We start from the raw sequence: 19,327 nt of genomic DNA, 5'->3' as shown, positions 1-19,327 counted from the left end.
AAGTCTTCTGCAACTCTGACACTCCGTTGGATTATCCAGCAGTGTCCTAAAGGTGCATTTTCACTAAAGCCATAATCTTAAAGTTTTAGGGCTGTACAGTGGGTACGGAAAGTATTCATACGCCTTTAAATTTTTCACTTTTATTTCATTGCAGGCATTTGGTAAATTCAACAAAGTTCATTTTTTTCACATTAATGTACACTCGGACCCCATCTTGACTGCAAAAAAAACAAACAAATGTAGTAATTTTTGCAAATGTATTAAAAAAAGAAAAACTGAAATATCACATTGTCATAAGTATTCAGACCCTTTACTCAGTATTGAGTAGAGGCACCCTTTTGATCTAGTACAGCAATGAGTCTTCCTGGGAATGATTCAACAAGTTTTTCACACCTGGATTTGGGGATCCTCGGCCATTCTGCCTTGGAGATCCTCTCCAGTTCCGTCAGGTTGGATGGTGAACGTTGGTGGACAGCCATTTTCAGGTCTCTCCAGAAATGCTTAATTGGGTTTAGGTCAGGGCTCTGGCTGAGCCAGTCAAGAATGGTCACAGAGTTATTCTGAAGCCACTCCTTTGATATTTTAGCTGTGTGCTTAGGGTCATTGTCTTGTTGGAAGGTGAACCTTCGGCCAAGTCTGAGGTCTAGAGCACTCTGAAAGAGGTTTTCATCCAGGATATCTCTGTACTTGGCCGCATTCATGATTCCTTCAATGACAACCAGTTGTCCTGTCCCTGCAGCTGAAAAACACCCCCATAGCATGACGCTGCCACCACGTTTCACTGTTGGGATTGTATTAGGCAGGTGATGAGCAGTGCCTGGTTTTCTCCACTCATACTGCTTAGAATTATCACCTAAAGGTTCTATCTTCGTCACATCAGACCAGAGAATCTTATTTCTCATAGTCTGGGAGTCCTTCATGTATTTTTAGCAAACTATGCAGGCTTTCATATGTCTTGCACTGAGGAGAGGCTTCTGCCTGGCCACTCTGCCATAAAGGCCCAACTGGTGGAGGGCTGCAGTGATAGTTGACTTTGTGAAACTTTCTCCCATCTCCCTACTGCATCTCTGGAACTCAGCCACAGTGATCTTGGGGTTCCTCTTTACCTCTTTCACCCAGGTTCTTCTCCCACTATTGGTCAGTTTGGCTGGACGGCCAGGTCTAGGAAAACTTCTGGTGGTCCCAAACTTCTTCCATTTAAGGATTATGGAGGCCACTGTGCTCTTAGGAACCTTGAGTACTGCAGAAATTCTGTTGTAATCTTGGCCAGATCTGTGCCTTGCCATAATACTGTCTCTGAGCTCCTTGGCGAGTTCCTTTGACCTCATGATTCTCATTTGGTCTGACATGCACTGTGACCTGTGAGGTCTTATAAAGACAGGTGTGTGCCTTTCCAAATCAAGTCCTCTCAGTTTACGGTAATTAAACACAGCTGGCCTCCAATGAAGGAGTAGAACCATCTCAAGGAGGATCACAAGGAAATGGACAGCATGTGACTTAAAGGGAACCTGTCACCCCCAAAATCGATGGTGAGGTAAGCTCACCGTCATCAGGGGCTTATCTACAGCATTCTGCAATGATGTAGATAAGCCCCCGATGTTACCTGAAAGAGGAGAAAAAGAGGTTATATTATACTCACCCAGGGGCGGTCCAGCTGCGGTCCGGTCAAGTGGGTGTCTCAGGTCCGCTCCGGCGCCTCCTATCTTAATTCCATGACGTCCTCTTTTGGTCTTCACGCTGCGGCTCTGGCGCAGGCGTACTTTGCCCTGTTGAGGGCAGAGCAAAGTACTGCAGTGCGCAGGCGCCGAGCCTCTCTGACCTTTCCGGCGCCTGCGCACTGCAGTACTTTGCTCTGAGACGCCCATCGGAGCGGGACTGCCCGTGGGTGAGTATAATCTAACGTCTTTTTCTCCTCTTTCAGGTAACATCGGCGGCTTATCTACAGCATTACAGAATGCTGTAGATAAGCCCCTGATGACGGTGAGCTTACCTCTCCATCGATTTTGGGGGTGACAGGTTCCCTTTAAATATGTGTATGAGCAAAGGGTCAATACTATGACCATGTGATATTTCAAATTTTCTTTTTTATTATACAGAAGCAACGGAATCCACTACTCCTTCCCCATATGTGGGATATGCAGTATTTGATAACAATAACTAAAAAAAAAAAAATGTGAGCATCACTTTGTATTCCAGGGAGATAAACATCTTTTCTAAAGCTGTAATGACTCATATCCATCCTTCTATTTTTATCCCTCTTCATGTGATTTTTCTACCACTAAGGCAACTTTCACACTAGCGTCGCACGTCGCAATGCGTCGTTTTGGAGAAAAAACGCATCCTGCAAAGTTGCCCGCAGGATGCGTTTTTTCTCCATAGGCTTGCATTTGCAACGCATTGCCACACGTCGCATCTGTCGTGCGACGGATGCGTCGTGTTTTGGCAGACCTTCGGCACAAAAAAACGTTACATGTAACTTTTTTTGTGCGTGCGTGTCCAGAACTCCGCCCCCTCCTCCCCGGACATTACAATGGGGCAGCGGATGCGTTGAAAAACTGCATCCGCTGCCCCCGTTGTGCTTAAATTTCACAGTATGCATCGGTCCGACGCACTGCGACGGGCCGACGCTAGTGTGAAAGTAGCCTAACTGTGATTTCATATCACAGCTCCACTGCTGCTCCTGATTTCACACCTCCGCATGTAAAAAAAAATCCAGGATCCAAGGGCTAATGTTTCTCCTTGCGGAGAGCAATATGTCAATCCTGACATGCCAAGGTGAGGAGACTTTTAAGCCTTGCAATGCTCCTGTGGGAAATATGCAAATTGTTTCTTCAGAGAGGAAGAGGACATGAACTCTAGTGCCACTTATTGAAAGTAGCAATCCTAAAAGCCTATATCGAACCTCCAATGAGCCTTGCCACCTGACTTGGGAGAAAAACCAAAACCAATTTGCAGACAGTGTTTTGGGGGTAAATTCCATTGTCAGTGCAAAGTGAGAGATATGGTTTGGCTGGTTGAGAGGTGTCTGACCCTGGGGGTACCATTTCTCCTTGTGGAGAGTGACATGTCAAGCCTGACATGCCAATTTGAGGAGACTTTTAAGCCCTGCAAATTGAGGTTTTGGCTCTTACCCTAAGTCATGTAGCAAGACAATAAACATGGAAGAGCGCAGCATGAGAAGCAGCAGGTGGTTTGATTGGGATGTTGCAATGGAAGATGGGGGTATTAGCCTCTCACCTGGAAGGGTTGTGAACCCCTGCACAACTCCGTTAGCAGACCTTTCCGTTCAATTCTGCTCTGTTGCTCCGGGACTGCTCCTGTGCTGTGCTTCCTGGTCTGGTCACGTGGGCCCAAGATCCAGTCACGTGATGCCCTTCACAGGATGTGACTTCACTTCAGGTCCTGTTGCCTGGAGATGAACTCTATGGCCCCATGCTGCTCCTGCCACAATCACTCAAGGGGAATGTGAACTTTTTTTGGAAAAAATGTGGTCAATTTAACGAGCGCTATGGCTATAGAGCACACTGCAATAGATTGGTGGTGAACAAACCTTTTATTGAACCACTATTGTGGTTCAATAAAAGGTTTGTTCACCACCAATCTATTGTAGTGTGCTTTATAGCCATAGCTCTCCTTAAATTGACCACATTTTTTCCAAAAAGTCATGTGCCAAGGCTCTTTAGAGGGTCGATATTGACTTTTAGGATTGCTACTTCCAATTGGTGGCACTAGCGTTCATGTCCTCTTCTCTAAAGAGAGAATTTGCAAAAAAATCCAGGGGCATGGTTTACTTCTTGCTCCTTATTCAAAACAGTCCTTGACCAAGCCGGAGTGCCCGCCAGGGCCGTGGGGATACTTGGTACCGGGCCGGTTCTTAAAGTGGACGTGACACAGTAGCAGTGACCCGGTCCGTGGCCCTGGGTGTCCAATAAAAGGGAATTAAAGTTTATCGGATAAATGTTTGTGACTCCACCTGTGGTACTTGGCAAACGTGAGGTGTTAGCCGACTCTGCTTGAAGAGACTGCTGGGGCTTATGGTGATGCAGCAGAGTTGGTACAGCTCTCCATAGGCAGAGCTTTAGTCCCAGGGCACTTTGGTGAAATTGTGTGATGATGGATGTTGTAGTATCTGTGGTGCAGGGTGGATGGCGCAGTAAACAAGTGTGAGGACACAGCGTGGTGCATTTTTCAATGCTTTACTCAGTTCTTAGTTGCCCCAGCTGGGGTGCTGTGACCTCCAGGTTTGTGGTCCAGCCAGCTCTCAAGCGATTTGGGTGCACTTTCCAGAACCCTCTTTCTTATGTTCCTTTCTCTGGCCATCTCTCTGCGCTGGCTTCACCTCTCCTGCCCTGCCACACTGTCCCAAGCCAGCAGCCTTGTCGGGCGGGGTGCATTGATTCCCCTTTGATCCAATATGCTGCCTTTTCAGCGAATGTGTGCACATATGGCTGTGGCACACACAGATACCGCAGCCTCTGGTTAGCTAGCTGAGTCCTTAGTTTCTCCACTTGAATGGGGCCGGTCCCCTTGCCTGCGACCTGGGCTCTCCACTTCTGGAGCAAGCCCCACGGGTAGTTTGGTCGCTACCTGTGCCTCTGGGACCCCTTCTGTCTCTTCATTCTTTAGCTTCTTTCCTTCAGCTCCCTCTCTCTCTCTGGGAACTCCTTTCTGTCTGTTTCAGTCTTTCTGTCTCACAGTAGCTGCAGACCCTGATGTCTGCTCTGCTCCCCTGCTCTCACAATCTCTGTCTAGCCCCCTCTGACAGTGAGCTCCTTCTTAGCACATCTTCCTTCATCTCTGTCCTCTCACAATCTGACTTGCTTTCCCTCCTAATTAGCTCCTCCCCTACTCTACCTACCCCACCCACTCCTCCAACATCCTATCCTATCAGCCTGAGATGAGACTTTCCTCCCTTAGGGTACGTCCAGGTGCCCTGACTGAATTGACTAGTGTTGGATGCAGGTGTAGGGTTCTGTGCTGTGCCACCTCCTTACCTGAGAGCGGAATACCACACCTCTGGGTGAGGTGCAGTACTTTGTGGCGACTGGACCCTCAGGGGCGCCACATAGCCTTCTCTCTGCAGTCACAGATCAGGGTATGTTCCTTGTGTCTTCCAAGGTGGAAGTCAGTCCAATGACCAAGACTTCTCAGAGGCTTCATGTCTTCCTTCACCATCACTTTTTCTGCTGTGCTTTTCTACCATGCAGATTTATCGCTAGAGAACTGTGAAGAAGTGCAGACTGAGCCATGGATGGCCATAATGTACACTGGCATGGCTCGTTCTCCACTTGCATAGTTAGTAGTTAGTGATGTATGAAATAATCTATAGTACTAGTCTGTGCATCCAATGCGAGGACTAGTCAGGTTGTGGGTGCAGCAGGAGTACCAAAATGCTGGATTTTAGTCTCCCAGTGCTATGTGACCTGTCTATTAAGATGAAGGTCTCAGATGATAGGTCTGGTGCTGTGTTATTGTCAATTATCTTCGCGTTTATGAATAATGTATATATTATACAGTCTTTCAGCTCTGCAGAACATTAAGTTACTTTTTTTTCTATTGATATTTTCTCACTATTACCCTTTGTGTTTGCTGATTAATGGCCCAAAATGTTAAAGATTTCTGAAATCCAAAAGCTGTCAGTGTTCTACATAATTCACCCACCTTATTGGATATGAAAATATTCAGTGTTTCTGTGCATTCCTATATTACCTGACTAGATGAGATACAGTGCTCCTATAGTACCTCGCTAGATAAGATACAGCGCTCCTATAGTACCTGACTAGATAAGATACAGTGTTCCTATAGTACATCACTAGATAACAGAGCAGCGCTCCTACAGTACATCACTAGATAACAGATGCAGCGCTTCTATAGTACCTCAATTACACAGTTATATTATTATAGTTATATATATATATATATATATAACTATAATATATATTATAGTTATATAATTATAGTACCCAATTATACACCTCTTCTCCTGTTATCACGCCGACCTTTTTAGAAAACACCAGTGATTGTCTTACCGCTGTCTCTAACATCATGTCCTCCCTCTATCTGAAACTGAACCTGTCAAAAACTGAACTCCTCGTGTTCTCTCCCTCTACTAACCTACCTTTGCCTGACATTGCCATCTCCGTGTGCGGTTCCACCATTACTCCCAAGCAACATTCCCGCTGCCTTGGGGTCATCCTTGATTCCGAGCTTTCATTCACCCCCCACATCCGATCACTGGCTCGCTCTTCTTATCTGCATCTCAAAAATATTTCTAGAATTCCCCCTTTTCTTACTTTCGACTCTGCAAAAACTCTTACTGTCTCACTTATTCATTCTCGTCTGGACTATTGTAACTCTCTACTAATCGGCCTCCCTCTTACCAAACTCTCCCCGCTCCAATCTGTCCTGAATGCTGCTGCCAGGATCATATTCCTCACCAACCGTTACACCGATGCCTCTACCTTGTGCCAGTCATTACACTGGCTACCCATCCACTCCAGAATCCAGTACAAAACTACTACCCTCATCCACAAAGCACTCCATGGCTCAGCACCACCCTACATCTCCTCTCTGGTCTCAGTCTACCACCCTACCCGTGCCCTCCGCTCCGCTAATGACCTCAGGTTAGCATCCTCAATAATCAGAACCTCCTATTCCCTTCTCCAAGACTTTACACGTGCTGCGCCGATTCTTTGGAATGCACTACCTAGGTTAATACGATTAATCCCCAATCCCCACAGTTTTAAGCGTGCCCTAAAAACGCATTTGTTCAGACTGGCCTACCACCTCAACGCATTAACCTAACTATCCCTGTGTGGCCTAATAAAAAAAAAAACATAATCAGGTTCCTCGCATCATGTTCTCATACACTTTATGCAGTCAATAGCCTCTGTGTCTGTACTGCTACATACTTAGGCTGTTAACTGGTTCATGCAGCTTTACATGAACACCCGAGCCTTACACTATGGCTGGTCCAAATAACTAAAGCAATTGTTACCATCCACCTCTCGTGTCTCCCCTTTTCCTCATAGTTTGTAAGCTTGCGAGCAGGGCCCTCATTCCTCCTGGTATCTGTTTTGAACTGTGATTTCTGTTATGCTGTAATGTCTATTGTCTGTACAAGTCCCCTCTATAAGTTGTAAAGCGCTGCGGAATATGTTGGCGCTATATAAATAAAATTATTATTAATATTATTATTACCTCACTAGATAACTGATACAGCGCTTCTATAGTGCCTGACTAGATAATAGAGCAGCGCTCCTATAGTACCTCACTAGATAACATACAGCGCTCCTATAGTTCCTCACTAGATAGCAGATACAGCGCTCCTATAGTTCCTCACCAGATAACATACAGAGCTCCTATAGTACCTGACTAGATAACAGATACAGCGCTTCTATAGTACCTCACTAGATAACAGATACAGCGCTCCTATAGTTCCTCACTAGATAGCAGATACAGCGCTCCTATAGTTCCTCACCAGATAACATACAGAGCTCCTATAGTACCTGACTAGATAACAGATACAGCGCTTCTATAGTACCTCACTAGATAACAGATACAGCGCTCCTATAGTTCCTCACTAGATAGCAGATACAGCGCTCCTATAGTTCCTCACCAGATAACATACAGAGCTCCTATAGTACCTGACTAGATAACAGATACAGCGCTTCTATAGTACATCACTAGATAAAAGATACAGCGCTTCTATAGTACCTCACTAGATAAAAGATACAGCGCTCCTATAGTACATCACTAGATAACAGAGCAGCGCTCCTATAGTACCTGACTAGATAACAGATACAGCGCTTCTATAGTACCTCACTAGATAACAGAGCAGCGCTCCTATAGTACCTGACTAGATAACAGAGCAGCGCTCCTATAGTACCTGACTAGATAACAGAGCACAGAGCAGCGCTCCTATAGTACCTCACTAGATAACATACAGCGCTTCTATAGTACCTCACTAGATAACAGATACAGCGCTCCTATAGTTCCTCACTAGATAAGATACAGCGCTCCTATAGTTCCTCGTTAGATAACAGATACAGCGCTCCTATAGTTCCTCACTAGATAAGATACAGCGCTCCTATAGTACCTCACTAGATAGCAGATACAGCGCTCCTATAGTACCTCACTAGATAACAGATACAGCGCTCCTATAGTTCCTCATTGATAACAGATACAGCGCTCCTATAGTTCCTCACCAGATAACAGATACAGTGCTCATATAGTACCTCCCCAGATAACAGATACAGCGCTCCTATAGTACCTCACTAGATAGCAGATACAGCGCTCCTATAGGTCCTCACTAGATATCAGATACAGCGCTCCTATAGTTCCTCACTAGATAACAGATACAGCGCTCCTATAGTACCTCACTAGATAGCAGATACAGCGCTCCTATAGGTCCTCACTAGATATCAGATACAGCGCTCCTATAGTTCCTCACCGGATAACAGATACAACGCTCCTATAGTTCCTCACTAGATAACAGATACAGCGCTCCTATAGTTCCTCACTAGATAACAGATACAGCACTCCTATAGTTCCTCACTAGATAGCAGATACAGCTCTCCTATAGTTCCTCACTAAATAACAGATACAGCGCTCCTATAGTTCCTCACTAGATAACAGATACAGCGCTCCTATAGTTCCTCACCGGATAACAGATACAGCGCTCCTATAGTTCCTCACTAGACAACAGATACAGCGCTCCTATAGTTCCTCACTAGATAACAGATACAGCGCTCCTATAGTTCCTCACTAGATAACAGATACAGCGCTCCTATAGTTCCACACTAGATAACAGATACAGCGCTCCTATAGTTCCTCACTAGATAACAGATACAGCGCTCCTATAGTTCCACACTAGATAACAGATACAGCGCTCCTATAGTTCCTCACTAGATAACAGATACAGCGCTCCTATAGTTCCACACTAGATAACAGATACAGCGCTCCTATAGTTCCACACTAGATAACAGATACAGCGCTCCTATAGTTCCTCACTAGATAACAGATACAGCGCTCCTATAGTTCCACACTAGATAAGATACAGCGCTCCTATAGTTCCACACTAGATAGCAGATACAGCTCTCCTATAGTTCCTCACTAGATAACAGATACAGCACTCCTATAGTTCCTCACTAGATAGCAGATACAGCTCTCCTATAGTTCCTCACTAAATAACAGATACAGCGCTCCTATAGTTCCTCACTAGATAACAGATACAGCGCTCCTATAGTTCCTCACCGGATAACAGATACAGCGCTCCTATAGTTCCTCACTAGACAACAGATACAGCGCTCCTATAGTTCCTCACTAGACAACAGATACAGCGCTCCTATAGTTCCTCACTAGATAACAGATACAGCGCTCCTATAGTTCCTCACTAGATAACAGATACAGCGCTCCTATAGTTCCTCACTAGATAACAGATACAGCGCTCCTATAGTTCCACACTAGATAACAGATACAGCGCTCCTATAGTTCCTCACTAGATAAGATACAGCGCTCCTATAGTTCCACACTAGATAACAGATACAGCGCTCCTATAGTTCCTCACTAGATAACAGATACAGCGCTCCTATAGTTCCACACTAGATAACAGATACAGCGCTCCTATAGTTCCACACTAGATAACAGATACAGCGCTCCTATAGTACCTCAACAGATACAGCGTTTTACTTCAAAATGTGCAGGTATTGTGTTTAGCGCACTGGGAATTTACACATCTCCCCTACCTCACAGACCCTGAAAGAGACATTTCTCCTGCGCCTTCTTCATTCCCTTTTACCCATCTTATACTTACTATAACAGTCTATAGAGATGTATTCAAGGACGCAGGAAATGATTGTTTTCCTTTTGACACTTTGATTTTTTTTATCTACAGTTACAAATAAGAAACCCTCACAAGTCTACATTACCAAAGTGAAACAATTCGAAGGCTCATCTTGTTTCGTGAGAAGATCCCAGTGGACTCTGGAACAGCTCAGACAAGTAAATGGTATTGACCCTAATCGGGTAAGTTCTGTCCTTACTATGTCTGTACATGTATAATGAATACACCTTAGGGTACATTCCCACGATCAGTAACTGCTGCAGTTTGATGCCTCGTATTTATGCAGCGTCCAACCCACAGCGTCTAGATGTTACAGCATAGTAGATGGGATTTCTAGAAATTCCATGTCCACTACGCGTCCACAGACGCCCGCGGATCACCCACGGAGATTGACATGTGGCCCGTCTCTCCAGACCACAGCATGCCAATTTCTCTTGTGGAGACGCTAGTCTCCGCAAGAGAAATTACATCAGTCAAATGTATTGAATGCTGTAAATCCGCATTGTTCAGTGATTGCATACGGATTTACCTGCGTTTAATCGAAGGCAGCACTTCGGACGCAACGAAAATTTGCTGCGTCCAAATCGCTGCTAGTTCCGGATCGTGGGCAGCCAGCCTTAGTCCTAGATTGTATGTAATGTACTTCTGCATGTCTTTTTGTTGCTAGGACTATTAAAAAAGGGATGTTACAAACATAATCCACACTTTCACCGGTCTCCATTTTAGTAGTCTTGTTGGGCTAAGATTGGTTTCTGAAGACCATCTGCTTCACCCCCTCAGAACCCTTAAGGTAAGTTCACACTAGGCGTTTTGTCATTTTTTTTTTTTTTATTTCTGCAGCAAATTGTGAACTCTTGGCAGAAAAAAAGCTGCAGAAAAAAAAGCATGTTTTTCTTGCTGCGATTTTGGCATGCTAGATTTGTCTCTTGTGCATGCTGCTAAAGTTTAGTGTTGAAAAAATAAGTCCTATTCTATAGAATCAGGTTTTGGCACAAAAAAAACAGCAAAACTTGATTCATTTCAATGGGTGAAAAAACGCTGAAAAAAACCTGAAAGTAGTGACCATTCTCCATTGTGCAAAGAAAACATGCAAAGCACAAAATCCTGATGACAAGAAAACCAAGCTGTGTGCATGAGATTTCTGAAATCTCATAGACTTTGCTAGTACTGTGAAACACAGCCGGAAAATTGCATTAAAAAGCTGCAAAAATTGCCTAGTGTGAACTTAGCCTTAATGCTGCAGATCATGGAGCGGCTCTGCTGCCCTGCTTTAATGGGCTTGAGATGTCCTTGCACTACAGGAACAGCCATTCATCAGAATCACTTTGTCTTTCTGCTACAAATCATCTGTTTGCTGGGGTATCGAGAGCACAGCTCTTCTTGTAGCTGCATTTTGAAAAAGGTTGTCTTTTTTGGCAGACTTTATCTAGGCTTGGCAAAATATACCTAGGCTCGGATGTTTCTCTTTGTAAAAAAAAAAAAAAGTTTCTGTCCTACCACCCTATCCCACATGCCAGACGTGGGAAAAATACAGACAATTTTTGTCGCATGCAATACACAACCAGTACTTACATCTCCTTTAATGTCGCCAAATTTAAGTCACTTCGTCATTACTGTCTTCACAGTGTTCCACGATATATAATGTGTTGGACATTTTTTCACCCTTCTCCTAACTGATCACTTTAAATAGTAGGATCCCTTTGCTGTATTGTAAGTTGTTTAAGGACTTTGGCTTTTTCTGTAAAAGGCAACTAAGAAAATGTCATTAAAATTCAACTAGAACAGCTAAACTTTGTATGGGGCAAATTAGAAATCTACAGGATGGCACCTGTGATTGACTACTATGTAATATGAGTGTAAATGTGACTGAAGTAAACCAAATTATAAGAAGGTATTCACACTGGATTTGTACAGATTATGGGTGACATCAATGGTGGAAAAAGTTCTGAAATTGTTCTTCTGATTTTTTTATTTTTTTACATTCACAAAAATCTGAAATTTTAACAGGGGTGTAGACTTTTAATATCCACTGTGTCGGCAGAAATTTAAAGGGAATCTGTCACCTCAAATTGGCGGGATATGTAAATGCCTTTTTTTCCGGTCCAATGGGCGGCGTTTCGTCTTAGTTTCTCCACCCCACGCGCGAACTATGGAGGACAAGTACTCTAATTCTCAAACATATTGCGGACAACAGGGACGGATGGGGTGGAGAAATGAAGATGAAACGCCGCCCATCGGACCGGAAAAAAGGCATTTACATATCCCGCCAATTTGAGGTGACAGATTCCTTTTAACTTTTCTCTTGACTGGTGAGCTTGAAGTACATTTGTTTTGTTTTTATATCCACTGTATTAAAAGTTTACTAAGCCATTAGAAAGTGAATTCTAGAGATTTACAGATTTGTGAAAGTTTTATACAGTACTGGAAAATTGTTGCAAAGTCATAATGCTTATACAAATATTTGATAAAAGTAAAGTGACTGTAGAAAAGAGAAATCTAAATCCGATCAATATTTGGTGTGACAGCCCTCTCCTTTCAAAACAACATCAAAGCATCAGATCTTCTTTGTTTTCAAGGAACTCGGCAGGGAGGTTGTTCAAAACATCCTGGAGAACTAACCATGGACTTTCTGTGGATGTCGCTTTCGCAAATCCTCTAATTGTAATCCCAGACTGACTCAATGATTTTAGGATCAGGGCTCGGTAGGGCTACATCATCACTTCCAGGACTCCTCCATGACACTGAAGATATTTTTTAATTGCATAGACTGTATGTTTGGGGTCATTGTTCAGCTGCAGAATAAATTTGGAGGCAATCAGACGACTCCCTGATGGTATTATATGAGAGTTAAGTATTTGCCTGTATTTCTCAGCATTGAGGACACCATTAGTCTTAACCAGATCCCCAGCTCTTTTTGCTGAAATGCAGCCCCAAACTTGCAAGGATCCTCCACCATGCTTCACTGTTGCCTGCCATCAGTCATTATTGCCCTTCAGCAAACAATTGCCTTGTGTTACTTCCAAATATTTCACTTTGTGGCTCATCAGTCCAGAGCACATGCGGCCATTTTCTGCACCCCGTTTCCTATGTATCATTAAATGAATCCTGACGGCTGATACATGCTGCTTGATCCATGGGTAGCATGTACCGTATCAGACCCTGGCTGTGTGATTTAAGTCAGGTATATTTGACTCTGAACCACTGCAAGGTTTCAAAGAAAAATGCACTTTAACCCCTGCATGACCTTGGGATTTTCCATTTTTCCGTGTTCGTTTTTCGCTCCCCTCCTTCCCAGAGCCATAACTTTTTTATTTTTCCGTCAATTTGGCCATGTGAGGGCTTATTTTTTGCGGGACGAGTTGTACTTTTGAACGACATCATTGGTTTTACCATGTCTTGTACTAGAAGACGGGAAAAAAATTCCAAGTGCGGTGAAATTGCAAAAAAAGTGCAGTCCCACACTTGTTTTTTGTTTGGCTTTTTTGCTAGGTACACTAAATGCTAAAACTGACCTCCCATTATGATTCTCCAGGTCACTACGAGTTCATAGACACCTAACATGACTAGGTTATTTTTTATCTAAGCGGTGAAAAAAAATTCCAAACTTTGCTAAAAAAAAAAAAAAAAAAAAAATTGCTCCATTTTCCGATACTCGTAGCATCTCCATTTTTCATGATCTGGGGTCAGTTGAGGGCTTATTTTTTGCATTCCGAGCTGGCGTTTTTAATTATACCATTTAGGTGCAGATACGTTCTTTTGATCGCCCGTTATTGCAATTTAATGCAATGTCGTGGCGACCAAAAAAAGGTAATTCTGGCGTTTTGAATTTTTTTTCTCGCTACGCCGTTTAGCGATCAGGTTAATACTTTTTTTTTTATTGATAGATCGGGCGATTCTGAACGCGGCGATACCAAATATGTGTAGATTTGATTTTTTTTTTTTTTTTATTGATTTATTTTGATTGGGGCGAAAGGGGGGTGATTTAAACTTTTATATTTTTTTTATTTTTTTCACATTTTTTTTTACTTTTTTTTTTAACTTTTGCCATGCTTCTATAGCCTCCATAGGAGGCTAGAAGCTGGCACAACACGATCGCCTCTGCTACATAGCAGCGATCTGATGTTCGCTGCTATGTAGCAGAATTGCAGGTGTGCTGTGAGCGCAGGGTGGCGCTCACAGCTGCTGGGGATCAGTAACCATAGAGGTCTCAAGGACCTCTATGGTTACTATTCTGAAGCATCGCCGACCTCCGATCATGTGACGGGGGTCAGCGATGCGATCATTTCCGGCCGCCCGGCCAGAAGCGGTCGTTAAATGCCGCTGTCTAGTTAATAGGCGCGGGCAGATCGCGATTCTGCCCGCGCCTATTACGGGCACATGTCAGCTGTTCAAAACAGCTGACATGTCCCGGCTTTGATGCGGGCTCACCGCCGGAGCCCGCATCAAAGCGGGGCTTCTGACCTCGGACGTACTATCCCGTCCGAGGTCAGAAAGGGGTTAAAAGCCAACCAAAAAAGGGCATGGACCGCACCTCCTTGGATCAGCACTCCTTCCATTTGGCACAGGTGATTTTAAATAAGCAGGAGATTGCAAAAAAGGGTTCCAGCCTATGTTTTCTCTCACTGGAAAGCTTCAGGAAGGTGAATTTCAATGCTCCTTTCATTTGGTGTTGGTTCTGTGTGGCGGCCGTTATTGCTGTGGCTTTGTGCTGGTGGAGTGGCGTAGTCTGGAGTCATGGGGGACTCGTTCTTGCAGCAAGGACACTGTGAGGTGCCAGTCCATCCGCTCTACTGGTGCATTGTCGCTGCGGCGGTGGTTAGTGTATGACACGGCGGTGGTTAGTGCATGACACCTCTCCTTTAAGGCGATAGAAGTTAGGCCCCACTTAGAGGTTTGCCGAGACGTGGCAGTGGGCTTCATACAGTCTGATCAGAATGTTAAACTAAGAACCTTATGTTCAGTAATATTTTTTTGCCTAACGGCATTAGATCAATTTATGATTTTTTTTTTTTTTTGAGGTTTGGTCCATGGCCTTTTCTTGTGTATTGCACAGGAGTAACTATTCTCTCCCTTCATGTGTGTTTGTATAGTGAGAGGCTTGTCACTTCACGGGAGCTGGCGAGGAATACTGCTAGGTACCTGCCTGTCTGACTAGTCCCCCATGCATTGTGCATACCTAGCTGAAGTCATGCAGCCTGTGTCTGACACATGTTGCTTGCGGATCTGGCAGCATGTATCTGCTGTCAGGTTCCCTTTAAAGCCAATCTTTAGCGTAAAGAACAGGGAGTGCTAGAAGTGATGATATGGCCCCCAAGAGCCCTGATCTTAATATCGGGTCTAAGGTTACATTTATACGTCTGAATGTAGGGACAGTGAAGCCAGCTCTGATTGGGCGCTGAGCTCACGTGATCTAACAACCTCACTTGAGCCCCAGGAACACGAGTGCCGACACCGTTAGAACAGCGCTGGCACGGGAGGGCAGTATAGGTGGTTTTATTTTAGCATGGGCAAACATTCAGATTCGGAAGGGGTTGTCAGAGTAGTGGGCAACCTCTTTACCTGGCATACGTATAAAAAAAAAAATATCTAGAACAGTAGAATAAATCCTGTTGCTATATTTTCATATTTAGAATAATTGTATTCCTATATGCTTCTTTAGCTTCACTTTTGTTAAAGGGAATCCTTCAGCAGGATTTTACACTCCAAACTAGCTGTTTCAAAGACGAGCCCAGCAAGACCTTTAGATGGCCGGTCCTCTTCGCCGTTCCTTAGATATCAGTGTTTGAATTGATATGCAGTTGTGGATGTTGATTTGAAGCTGCTATCACTCCAGCTCTGTTTCTCGCCCAGCACCGCCTCCTCCGGACTGACTGTCTATGTGACTTAAGGCAATGCAGCAATCAGTCAAGCAGTAGGAGGTGGTGCTGAGTGGGGAATAGAGCTGGAGTGACTGATGCTTCAGATTTACCATAGCCCTTCAGTCTCTTTTTCATATCAGTTCAGACTCTGATTTCTCATGATCTGAGGAGCTGAATGGTCATGTAAAGATATTGCTGACTTTGTCTTTGAAAGATGTGCATGGGCATATAAATAGTTTGAGGGGTCAAATTGGGTGACCTGTTCCCTTTTAAGTACCAATTTACACTTTTTTTTCTATTTGAAAAAATACAATATTTTACGTTTTAGAAATTTTTTTTTTGTTAAATATAACTATGAATTAATATTTCTAATGGAGCCAAAAAAGTAGAAACAATAGATTTTAAGCATAAAAAAGCACGAAAAAGACTGAGATTGAAAGACATCTTATCCCAAACTGAAAGATTTCAACTCTGTAAAAAATATATAATGTCAGGATTGCTGCATCATTATGGCCAAGTGACTGCTACATAGAATGAAAGCGTTGAGGTTTTTGCTCTTGTGGTCCAAAGGATCACATGAAAATCCCACAAAAGATGTGAGTGATGTTAAAACTGCATTCACAAATAAGGGTAATGGTGTGTTTTTCTTCAAAATTTTATGTAACGAAGCTGATCAAGAAATGGTTTATCAGCTCCTGCAAAAAATATAGGATAATGAAAGAAGTGCCGTTTTCACAGCTGGGTTGCCTACAAGAGTGCTCCGCCTTAAACTAGAGTTGGTAGAAATGGCTTTTTTTTTCTTTTTAATTGTCTGTTATTAATATTTTATAGTTAATTTATTACTTTTCATAGTCATTTAGAAATGTTGATAAAGAAAAGTTAGTTTGTATTTTCAGTTTACATGGAATGATTATTCATTACGGCACACGGTGAATATAAAAATATCAAAGACTGACTGTCTCTTCCAAGAGGGTGTGCTCGGATATTATTTTCCAGTCTCCGCGGCTGTTGGACAGACTGAACACGTGGGGATTGCTTAACAAACCGGCAATCCCCAATGTGTTGAGGCTGTCTAACAGGCAAGAATCATGCAGCCACGGGGACTGGAACATAATATATGAGGACACCCAGATGCTCGGATAAGACGTTATCCGTGCACATTCACTCACCACTAGTGCATGCTAAGAGTAGCCATCTCCATAAATAACGTAGCACTCTGTAACACTATGGCATGCAAACATGAAATATATAAAATTGCATTACTGCTCTAGAAAATAATTTAAAAAAACACCTATTTACTTAGCGCATAAATTGGCCAATTCATGTGTGCCCAGCAGCCATGACAAAGCAATCCTCTATGCTGACAACCTAGCTTATCATGTACCTCTACTGGGTTGCTAGCCTACAATCATGGGTAGATAGGATCCTGCTGTGATTAAAACCGCCATAGGCTGATGGGTGGAGTGCTCAGTCAGAGAGCCTATGTATACAAATATAAAAAACTGACCCTCGTTCCAAACCGAGAACAGTTGTGAACAGGTGTTTACTAGAGAGTAGCCATATCCATACATAACTAATGAAGTTGCACTCTGAAACACTATAGCGTGCAAATCTGAAATATATGAAATTGCAGTTGGAGATGGCTACACTTAGTTTACACCTATTCACACCTGTTCTCTGTTTGGAAATGAAGGTCTTTCTTTGATATTTGTATACATTGGTTCTGTGACGGAGCGCTCGACCCTTCAGCGTATGGCGGTTTTAATCACAACAGGATCCTACCTACTCATAAATGTATGCTAGCAGCTCAGGAAAGGTACATGTTAGGTTAGGTTCTCAGCAAAGATGATTCTTTCCTTTGGCTATTGGGCTCAAATGAATTGGCACTAAGTATCTTAGTTTTTTCCAATTTTGCAGAGCAGTAATGCAATTCCAATTTCATGTATTTCATGCTTGCATGCTATAGCGTTACAGAGTGCAGCTTTATTTGTGAGTTACACCATGGATATATGTTGTGACAAGTTTTAATTAGGTTTGCATTCCCTCTTCTCCATTTATTACATAAGGGAAGGTAATTTCTCAACACGTGAGACGAGTCTTTCTTATCTCGGCAAACACTCAAATCCGGTCACTTGCTGCATGGACAAATAAAGGAAGGGCAATATCTGATATATACAACATAAACTACATGTACGCAGGGCATGAATCCTTACATACTGTAGCAAATGTATTTGTGCAAGGGACACATCATCAATGAAAATGAAGTAAACTCATCCATTGTCCTCTTATAGATCATATAATCCTCGCTCTGCAGCTGCTGAATTGGATTAGCAGAACATATGCCTAACGATAGATTAACTGCAGAAAACCAGCGTTCTCATTGAGGTTTCGGACTATTAATCCCCATCCAAAAAAAACCAGGAGTAAATCATAAATGTGTTAAAATGGACAACCTATAAAGAAAAAGTTAGAAAGCTACATAAAGTACATGTTGGCAACTGACTGCATAAAGCTCAGTGATTAAAAAGTGGCTCATGTTCACTGCCGTAGATCTACTGCAGTGATTTTCAACCAGTGTTCCGCGGCACACTAGTGTGCCGCGACACATGGTCGGGTGTGCCGCGGGGAAAGTTCCCCAAACTATGGTGCCCCCTTTGTTTTGTTCCCCGGCAATGTGCAGCGATGTGCAGTCACGGAATAACACATGCGCGAGCTTTGAACGCTCGTGCGACTTAATGACGTCACCGAGGCCGGCGTGTCATCCTGAGAGCGGAGAGACTCTCGCATTTGCCCGCCGCCAAGGTAATGCCCGCCAATAATGCTGTGTATAATCATTAAGTCAGCAACAGCTCATTAACCCCTTCCCGACCTTTGACGCCACGTAGGCGTCATGAAAGTCGGTGCCAATCCGACCCATGACGCCTATGTGGCGTCATGGAATGATCGCGTCCCTGCAGATCGGGTGAAAGGGTTAACTCCAATTTCACCCGATCTGCAGGGACAGGGGGAGTGGTACTTCACCCAAGGGGGGGTGGCTTCACCCCCTCGTGGCTACGATCGCTCTGATTTGCTGTTGAAAGTGAAACTGCCAATCAGAGCGATTTGTAATATTTCACCTAAAAAATTGGTGAAATATTACAATCCAGCCATGGCCAATGCTGCAATATCATCGGCCATGGCTGGAAACACTTATGTACCCCCCCCACCACCACCACCACCGATCTCCTCTCCGGTCCTCCGTCCGGTGCGCCGCTCCCCTCCGTCGTCCTGTCCGCTCCCCCGTCCTCCTGCCCGCTCCCCCCGTGCTCCGATGCCATCCCCCGTCCTCCGATCCACCCCCCATGCTCAGATCCCCCCCCCCCCTCATACTTACCGGGCCTCCCGGTGTCCGTCCGTCTTCTCCATGGGCGCCTCCATCTTCCAAAATGGCGGGCGCATGCGCAGTGCGCCCGCCGAATCTGCCGGCTGGCAGATTCGTTCCAGGTATATTTTGATCACTGAGATATAACCTATCACAGTGATCAAAATACAAAAAATAGTAAATGACCCCCATAGGTAGGGACAATAATAAAAAAAAAGAAAATATTTTTTTTTCTTTTTCCACTAGGGTTAGGGTTTAGAACTA

The 19,327-nt window shown here is 43.8% G+C and overlaps 1 protein-coding gene across 2 annotated transcripts in view; it reads left to right on the top strand.

Moving 5' to 3' along the window:
- STXBP6 (syntaxin binding protein 6) overlaps positions 1 to 19,327 on the top strand; it is a 104,928-nt gene that overhangs the window by 72,884 nt on the left and 12,717 nt on the right. For both annotated transcript variants that reach the window (XM_077263965.1, XM_077263975.1), the window contains one exon: positions 9,896 to 10,026. In XM_077263965.1, coding sequence (XP_077120080.1) covers positions 9,896 to 10,026 — 131 coding nt within the window. The remainder of the gene's footprint in view (positions 1 to 9,895; positions 10,027 to 19,327) is intronic.

Source organism: Ranitomeya variabilis, chromosome 1 (genome assembly GCF_051348905.1).
Source record: "Ranitomeya variabilis isolate aRanVar5 chromosome 1, aRanVar5.hap1, whole genome shotgun sequence".
Lineage (NCBI taxonomy): Eukaryota > Metazoa > Chordata > Amphibia > Anura > Dendrobatidae > Ranitomeya > Ranitomeya variabilis.
Note: the sequence above shows the minus strand (reverse complement) of the source record. Positions and strands in the feature narration are given on the sequence as shown.